This window comes from Lipophrys pholis (assembly GCF_963383615.2).
Source record: "Lipophrys pholis genome assembly, chromosome: 21".
Taxonomy (NCBI): domain Eukaryota; kingdom Metazoa; phylum Chordata; class Actinopteri; order Blenniiformes; family Blenniidae; genus Lipophrys; species Lipophrys pholis.
In genome coordinates, this window is record NC_137649.1 from 7,751,228 (window position 1) to 7,760,061 (window position 8,834).

At 42.0% G+C, this 8,834-nt stretch overlaps 2 protein-coding genes across 4 annotated transcripts; one reads left to right on the forward strand and one right to left on the reverse strand.

Annotated features, from left to right (window-relative positions):
- Positions 1–329: 329 nt before the first annotated feature.
- mtfr2 (mitochondrial fission regulator 2) lies at positions 330–4,739 on the reverse strand. Of its 3 annotated transcripts, none has more exons than XM_080490115.1 (8): positions 4,606–4,739; positions 4,062–4,244; positions 2,799–2,903; positions 2,245–2,369; positions 1,883–2,076; positions 1,460–1,775; positions 1,099–1,282; positions 330–968 (listed from the first exon to the last, which is right to left on the reverse strand). In XM_080490115.1, the coding sequence occupies exons 2-8, from the start codon at positions 4,131–4,133 to the stop codon at positions 924–926; spliced, it is 1,041 nt and encodes a 346-aa protein (XP_080346241.1). In that variant the 5' UTR covers positions 4,134–4,244; positions 4,606–4,739; the 3' UTR covers positions 330–923. The 3 variants fall into 3 exon arrangements, with proteins under 3 accessions (XP_080346241.1, XP_080346239.1, XP_080346240.1); XM_080490113.1 differs by having other exon boundaries at positions 1,883–2,097; positions 4,606–4,723; XM_080490114.1 differs by having other exon boundaries at positions 421–968; positions 1,883–2,097; positions 4,490–4,729.
- Positions 4,740–4,840: 101 nt separating this feature from the next.
- armc1l (armadillo repeat containing 1, like) lies at positions 4,841–8,617 on the forward strand. The gene is made up of 7 exons (XM_080490220.1): positions 4,841–4,898; positions 6,067–6,245; positions 6,357–6,448; positions 6,612–6,789; positions 6,873–6,989; positions 7,077–7,151; positions 7,234–8,617. Exons 2-7 carry the CDS (start codon positions 6,093–6,095, stop codon positions 7,423–7,425), a joined length of 807 nt encoding a protein of 268 aa, XP_080346346.1. The 5' UTR covers positions 4,841–4,898; positions 6,067–6,092; the 3' UTR covers positions 7,426–8,617.
- Positions 8,618–8,834: the final 217 nt, after the last annotated feature.

Below are 8,834 nucleotides of genomic sequence, written 5' to 3' on the forward strand. Positions count from 1 at the left end.
TCCGCCCACGTTCCAAAAACATGCATGCGAGGTTAGTCGGTGATCCTAAATGACCCCGAGGTGTGAATGCATCTGTGTGTTTGTTAATCTCGCCATGTTTAATCTATGATTGTGTCTCACCTCACATAGATGGATGAAGATTCAAAACACTCATGATCACTCATCCTCCACCCATCAGTTGATGGAGAAATGCAAATATGTTAAACCACTTTCTTTTTTTAAAGGATGTATCATATATTTACATACATGTTTTGAACTTAGCACTAATTCATCTTTTCCACATCCTGTCTGTGACCTTTTAGTTTCCCTGAAACCTCAGAGCCACAATTGCTCAATATAGTAGTTTATTTGCTTGGTTGTCGTTTTACGATGTTGCAATTTACACAATTTACAAACGAAATCAAAAAACAAATGAGATGTATTAGTGCAATTAAACTTTTTAATAGAATAAAACAACCGAACAAAGTTGCATAGAATAGAGCTATGTAAATTTCAAAGAAACACAGATTTTATTTATTGTGGCGTGAATGAAAAGTAATTATAGAAACACATGAAAACAGGCGGCTACAAGCTTCAGTGCATACCTGCTCAAATCTGTTATTAAATTATTTTTAAAAAAGGTGCTGTGCACACAAACATAGCACTATGAATACGATTTGAAACAGGATCCAACAGTGTACAAAATACGTGTACCGTAACCATCGCTTACACCAACTGTTGAGAAACAAAAAATAATACATTCAAAATGTAAACAAATCGACAGATTTGTGTGAAAAACAAAACTGTTACAACAGCAAAAGACAAGCAAAAATTAAAAGAAATGTAAAGTCCGTAGCTGCAGTAGGAATCCATCGTGAGGCACATCTGTGGGAGTTGTGACTGGCTGATGTACAACTTGAAACCACTGGATGCCGTCCATGAAATCAGAGGTGGCGGCGTCCCAGACTGCGCCGGGTGTGCTGTGGAACCTGGAACAGAAACTGTGTTAGCAGCCGGGCAGACACGTAAATCCATCCAGGGGAGTTTCTCCCCTAACAGTACACATAAGTGTGTGGAATAACATCACAACATATCAAATTTAGGAGTATAGAAGTGAACCTTGGGTGTTTCTGGACTGCTGAATGGTGAAATCTCAAGCGAATTCTCTTTGTCGGAGGAAGCGTTGTGGCGATACTGGGAGAACTTTCTTTTCAGTGCTTCAGCAATAAGCGCTGCTGGGTCGCTCAGTACTGCTGCGCCTCCCTTACTGCGTCTCCTCTTGACTGGTGTGCCCCCTGGTGACCTAAAAGGAAAAGGAATAAAAGGTTTTTTATCAAAGAACAGAAAACGAGAGAGAGAGCAGCAAAGCACATGACAATAGAGGGAAATGTTTTATAAGGTACTGTATGTCGGAGGGTGAATGATGGTATAACTTAGCCAGAGAGACTGAAACACACATCCTCCACATCCTGATGCCTACCTCTTCACTGAGCGCAATTTCACTTGATTTAAGTCCTTCAGTACATCCAGCATGGAGGGGATCCCTTTATTTTCCGAGCCCTTGGTTATTTCTGGGTCCTGAGGCTTGAGGTCTTTCTCATTTTTCCTGCGCTGGCGGATCACCTCAGTCACAGACAGAGTCACGGTGGAGGAGCTGGAGCAGGGAGGAGGAGGAGGAGGAGGAGGAGGAGGAGGTGGAGGGGGAAGAGGAGGCCGAGCTGCACATCGAGGTGTCGAGGTGAGTGGGGACGGAGACATTAAAGGTGAAGAGAGGCCGTTTTGTAAGTCACTTGAACCTAAAAGAAAAAAAGTTATACGTCAACAAATTGTAAAAAAATGGACACGTTGTTCTATTTTTCAATAACTATTTCAAAACTGTTTCAATGACGCAAAGTGTGTGCACCTGAAGCCGGAGCAGCAGTGACAATCATGGCTATCTGAGCTCGTAGTTTCAGCAGCTCGCTCTCCAATGCTGTGATCTTCTTCAGAGGGTCCGGATCAGTTGTTGTCTGCCTCGCAGTCCGTCCTCCTCTCTGGGTCCGAGGCAGCGGTGGTCCCCGGTACCCCACCGCTTCCTTTTTCACAGTGCTCTGCTTTCTGGCAGGAGGTAGATGGTTCCTGTCAAAACCGCACATCAGCCTTAGTGTATGGATGCTGCATCTCCATTCTGAAACTTCACTTGGTACGGCTCCATTCAGGATTAATGTTGAGTTTTTCCAGGAAACACTTTGTTTTGTTTTCAAAAAGAGACATTTTTGTCCTTACCTGGTTTTGGCAAAACTATCACCCTCATCGTCCAACACCCACATGATGTCAGCAAATGATGGGATTGCTGGCGCTTCGACGGTGATGTCCACAAATCCGTAAGGTCTGTAGGCGAGTAATGGGACCTGGAAGCAACCACGGACAAATGTTAAAGGACTTGACTTATATGGCACACTTCCATTACTCCATGAATCTCAAAATGTTTATACCAATAGTCACAATCACACAAAAATGGTGAAGGTTGAAAAGGTGCACAGTCTCCGTTGGAAGAAGTTTAGGGTTCAGTGTCTTGCACGAGGATACTTAAACATAAGAACAGGATGAAATGGAGGATCCATCCTTGGGAACTCTTATCAACTCAGCCAGCCCACAAGAATGATTTCACATTTTGACACATACAGCATTGCTCGATCTGTATATTGATATTAATTTATTTTACATATAGAAGCTAATGTAAAAGGCATGAATAGAAATCGAATACAGAATTTGCTGAGTTGCAGTTATAGACATTTACGCAATGTGTCATGCATTTGAAAACACAAGTTGCACAGTACCTGAAAATTGACCCGTGGTGTCGGCGCCAGAGGCAGATTTGTTCCAATCATGCGCACTATGCTGCGATACTGACCACACAGCTGACTGTCCCACACTGGAACCAGCTGTGGGTTCAAGCAGACACACAAAATAAACTTAAGATAAAGCCATGCGTTTTTTATAAGCAAAAAAAAACACAAATTAATTTTATGTTGCAATGATGTGAAAATTAGACATTTATTTTATTTCACTTTGAATATTTTAATAGAAACAGTGATAACACTTAAGAAAGTGTCACTATTTCATCAAATAAAATATATGTCACATTCTCCTATTCCTGCAGGTGATTGAAGTTATCTGACCATGAATAGATAATATAAAGTACAGTCTCAGAAGAACATTTTGTTTACATTTTTATTGCTCCTTTTAAAGGCTGAAAATTATAGACCTGCAGTTAATTTAGTCTAAATTCGGCCCGTGCATGTCATTATATTTTTCATCTATTATCATCTGCTTCCTTTTGTTGTAACAATCAAACAGTAATAAAAAGAATTTCCCTCTAAGGGACATCATAAGGCCCGGGGGCCATGTGTGGCCCTTTAGCCCTGCTTGACTGGCCCTCAGCGTGCCACTAAGAAATCCTGAATCAAACGAAAAGGACTCTAATTATTGGCTCTATTACATCTGAAAGAGTCACATTTTTCACATTATAGGTTGTATTTAGCATCTTACAGTTAATGAAATAAAATATAGTATGTACTGAACTTGAAATTTAAAAAAAAAAAAAAGACTGGGAAAGAGAAAACGTGTCAGAGTCAGGGTAATTCATAAAAAAGTGACTCATGAAAACAATTGATCAAGAGATGACTCTTATTTAGCAAAACTCAAGTCAACGTATGTCTCAGCCCTCAAGTAGAAAATTAATTTACGAGACAAATCAATGAGCATTGTGCCACAGGAAGATTTATAAACTTTTGAAAAAAAGTAAAGTTTGTTTATTTGGATGCATTTTCTCCCCGTGCATGTGTAGGTTTCCTCCCAAGGTCAAAAAACATGCATGTCAGGTTAATTTTCTGACTCTAAATAGGAGTAAATGTGAGTGTGTGTTTGTCTGTCTCTGTGTTTGTCTTGGGATGGACAAGCATCTTGTCCAAGGTGTGCCTTGTCCCTGGCCCATAGATAGCTCCAGCCCACACTTAAGCAATATGGATGGATGGATGGATAGTGAAGGCTGCAGCACCCTGAGTTAGACTGACACATCAGGGGTGCACCTGGGCACTTACCATGTCTGGAGGAACCCCAAAATAGTCCAGCACCATGTGCAGCACATGCACCATGTCCTCCACGAGAGACATTACAAGGGCTTCTTCCTGCACCAGCTGACAATTGCAAAGCTCGTCTTTCTGCTGACTGACTTGGAGAATGGCCAACGAAGAAAGGATGCCACTATGTTACATACTTTACACCTGAAAAACAATAGAAAAAAATGGAAGAAGAAAAATAAACAGAATGAATGAATAAATCTGGTAACACACTGGAAACACCACAACATAGAAATCAAGAACTGTTATCAGATGGAGGTAGCAGAAAGTGATGAGGATTGAGGGGATGATCAGGATGGTGCCGATTCAGCGGGAGACATGACTGCATCTGCAGGAAATTGTTTACAATCAAGTGTGAACGTGATAAAATAAAGTTAAAAGCCAGTAACCTTGAGTTCGTGAGCAGTGCGGGGAGCCTGGGACGAGCACCGCACCGTGAAAACCTGCAGCGATCATCAAAAAGTAGCGGAGCGAGATGCTGAATAACAAGTCTGTGTGCACTCACCGCCTCAAAACGCTCATCTGAAGCTACATTTCTCTGGAGGGTCTTTGTGGGGGAACAAATAGCATTTACAACAGCTTCCTTCTTCTTCTCTTTACTCACGCGTCCAGGGCACAAGTCTGAAGTCAAATAAAGCCGCAGCAGTAACACGACCTCTGATTGGCTGCAGGCACACCACAACAGCCAACAGCCAATAGGAGTGCACCGTGTTACCGCACCTCTCAGCCAATCCGGTGTCGTGAAATGTTAGCACCAAATTTGTATTTTCGTTGACGAGCCGCTTCTCTTCTATGTCGGTAAGAAAGTCTAATTAAAGTCACTTTTACTCGATTTATGTTTCTTTCCGTGCTTGAAAACGTCTTCATTTGTTATGTAAATGTTTTTGTTGTTCCAGACGGTGCCATAAAACAACTGGAATAACGTTATTTTTTTAAGTTTGTAGCTTGTCAACGTGCTGATAGTCGTTAGCCAACGTAGTTAGCCACTGTTAGCCAGAGCGAAGGTCTGTAAAACAACAACCAACATTTCCCTAAAAGGCTTTAATCAGCTGTAAATAAACATTGTCATGTAGTTTTTAAACAGTCTCGTCCCTTCTTCTCCAGTGAAAGGCAGAATTTGATGTAGACCATCTTTAGCGTGGCGTACATAACAACCACACTATCACCCAAATAAAGATTTTTAAACTATGAATTGAAAATGGATTTGAAATAACAGACTGAAGCCAACCACTTTAATATTTCCCGGGACTGCCAGGTAATAAGGCCTCACTCGCAAGAGATCCACAAACACTTAAACAATATCTTTAGGTGTAAATGTCCCATTTAGATTTGTAACAATATATATGGGAGATTTACTATTAGACCCATGGGACAAGAAAGACAAAACACTTCTAGCTGTATTACTGGCAGTCAGTAAGAAGCCTATTACCAGGATGGTGGTAGAAACTAGAACCACCCATCATTGGTGAATGGATTGACGTTGTTGACAAAAATTATGTCATGGAAAAATATAATTTAATTTCAAGGCAGAACAAGAAAAGCTGGACCAAACGAGTTGATTATGTGAAACTGATTAGATCTCGCTTGGTTTGATTGTGCTTGCTCTCAGTGAGCGCTCCCCTTTTCTCTTCTTTTTGTTTTTTCATTTTGTTTGCTTTTTGTTTGTGTAAATAACCAATATAATTTGTACTCCCAAAAAAATCGTGGAAATGGACAAAATCAGATGGACTTTTCACAGCCATGCGACAATATGTCTTTGAATTGCAATAATGCCTGTACAAATAAAAAGAGAATAAAAAAAAAAGAGTGAAGATTTTGCTCTGTATAGTAAATTCGGTTGATCTCTTGGTAAGACAAGGCAAGTCAGTTCACAGTGGTTTACAATTTTACATCGACCTGTAAACACACGGTTACAATAATCCAGCCTGCTGAGAATCGGTGCTTGACTGTTTATTGTATCCCACAGTTTCGGGTGTGACGCAATTAGTGAAGATGATGGATGCACTGTCAGTGGTGAGTCAGCTGCGGGACCTTGCCTCGGAGCCACAGAACCGAGAGGTGATCGTCCAGGACCAGGGATGTCTCCCCGGCTTGGTCCTGTTCCTGGACCACAAAGACCCAGAAGTTCTGTTTGCCACATTGCAGGTGGGGAAGTCAACAGACTCTCAGTTATGTGAAATCCACAGCGTATCATGCAGATGGCCCTCCCGTCTCCTTTTATAGTAAATATGTATATTTTATTTCCTGTGTCGTCAGACTCTACGCTACCTAGCTGAGCTGTCCCTTAACATCCCCACCATGAGGAATGAACTGGGTATGATGGTGAGCCTGGAGAGCCTCATGGCACGGTGAGAATATCACATTTTGGGTTCTCTCCTGTGGAGTGCACCTGCTTCGACAGGCATTGTCGGTTTTGTGGAATTAATAATTAATAATCAAGCTGGTGTTTCATCTTGAGGCCCCCCCCCCCCCCCCCCCCCAAACTACAGTGAAATGTATTTCTGTTCACAGGGAAGGCCTATCTTTGGACATCACAGCTTTAGCACGGGAGGTGTATAATATCCTTAAATCTCCCTCAAACCCGGCGTCGCACATGCCCGAGAGGAAAAAGAAGTCCCAGTTTTTTCTCAACTCCTCGAGCAAGAAGGCCAAGTCCGTGACTCTGCACATCAAGGGGCTGGACAGCACGGTGAGCAGGCTGACCGCTGAGCACGTTTTCTCTTCCCAAGGAGCGAGAGTTTGCTCACGCAGTCTCTTCTCTCTGCCGTGAAGGACCAGCGAGGCCTGTGTGAAGAAGCTCTTCTGAAGGTCAAAGGAGTGATCAGCTTCACTTTCCAAATGGCCTCCAAGAGATGCACAGTTCGCATCCGTTCAGACTTGCCCACCGAGGTAACAAAACTCTAGGGCTGTATTTGGTTTCTCAAGAAGCTGCAATAAGACTGAAATTGGTATTTCCCCCCGCCCCATGATTCACAGAATCTGGCAACAGCAATCGCTGCCACCAAGGTGTTATCAGCCCAGCAGGTGGTGAAGAACGAGGCAGGAGAAGAGGTGAGCAGGAGCCCCAAATGTATTTACAGACGTTTACATGCAACAGTGAAGTCTTCTGTAACGCCCATCATGTTGTTTGTAGGTTTATATCGCTCTCAACCCATCCGGAGCAGAAGTGCCGCAGCATTCGGCCCTGCCCGATTACCTCCCGGAGGAGGAGAGCCCGGCGAGTGACGTGGACAAAGCCATCTCACGCACCACGGCGAAGGAAGACACCAGTGGGAGCTGGCTGAACGCCGCTGCCGGTTTCCTGACGAAAACCTTTTACTGGTGAAGCAGCAGCTGCGATAACCTGTTTATAGGCTCCTGTCTGGACGTGTGGAAATTCAGTTGATGTGACTATTGGCTTCTAACACGTTTGTATAAATGTAGAATTTCAGGTCAATTCCACTGTTTTGAATAAGTGTAAATATTTCCTTTCAAGAAGTCTTCAGTCTTTCCAAACTGCTTTTTTCCCCCCCCTGTCGTGATTATTTTTGCTTTTTGCAGAAATAAATATACAAATGATTGCAGCCCTTGTTCACATGCACTTTGTTTTTAAATGTTCTGGTTAGAAAGTAGAAGACAATCGGTAATCCAGTCAAAAAGTTTAATTTCCTTGTCAAACGGTTCTACAGAGTTGCAGGGAGCTGGTCCCGTAGCGTCACTATAAAGGTCATCAGTCACCAGAGCTTGTAGATCTTAATAAAATAAGGACTTTTTTTTTTTTATACATAATTTATAGGCTCATGTTAACGGCATGCTCTGTACGAGTGGTAGAGACCCGCAGTTACATAATCAAGACAAGTGAGGTTTATTCCATATACTGCAAGATAAGAACATAAAGAAAGCTTAAGTGCAAAAGTCTGGAAAACCATAAAGCAGCAAGAGCAGCAGCTGAGAGCGAGAGATGGAGAGATGGAGAGAAAACCACAGAAGTGGAACTTTTACACTTGATCCAGTCCGTTCTTCTGTTATGGAAGGAAAACATGTAGACATTAGAGCTCCTACACAAAATGATAAATCAATTACAGGATGTTCAGTGAGTGATCCAGAGTCACCGCGCTCCTCCTACAGTGCAGTAAGGCAAAAGGACGTCGACATTAGCAGCATCTTTTTTCCTTTTTGTGTAAATCCTTCAATAAGATCAAATTAATCCGATTGTTTTAACATCCGACGTCATCGGGGAAGTCATTTTAATCCATTTTGCACACGCTTGGTCCTCTGCCTCTGTTAGAGCGACCCGGTGCGGCTTTAAACGTAACTAATGAAAACAGAAGGGCGAAACCAGAAGCCAAAGTTTCTATTCTACTTTTGAACAGAAAGTGACGACGGGCGAGAGCAAAAAGAATCACATTTCATCTGTACAGCAATTAAATAAAACTAGACCAAAAAAAAAATAATTATCTGAAGTTTACATCTTCTCAGTTTTGGTGAGAACTGCCGTTTTCATTTTGTCATTAATAAACCTAACAGCCGTAATCCTCCATCGCCCCGTCTCACCTCATTAATAACCTCTAGTATTTTTAAACACTGTCGACACGGCAGAGTATCGCACTTCACTTTCCAGTCATCTCAGTTTAGCTTCGTACACCGACATCTTTTTTTTTTATATATATATATATATTTATATTTATATTTATATGTATATATATATATATATATATATATACTTCAGCTGAAATGTTCAAACATGAGGTTTCA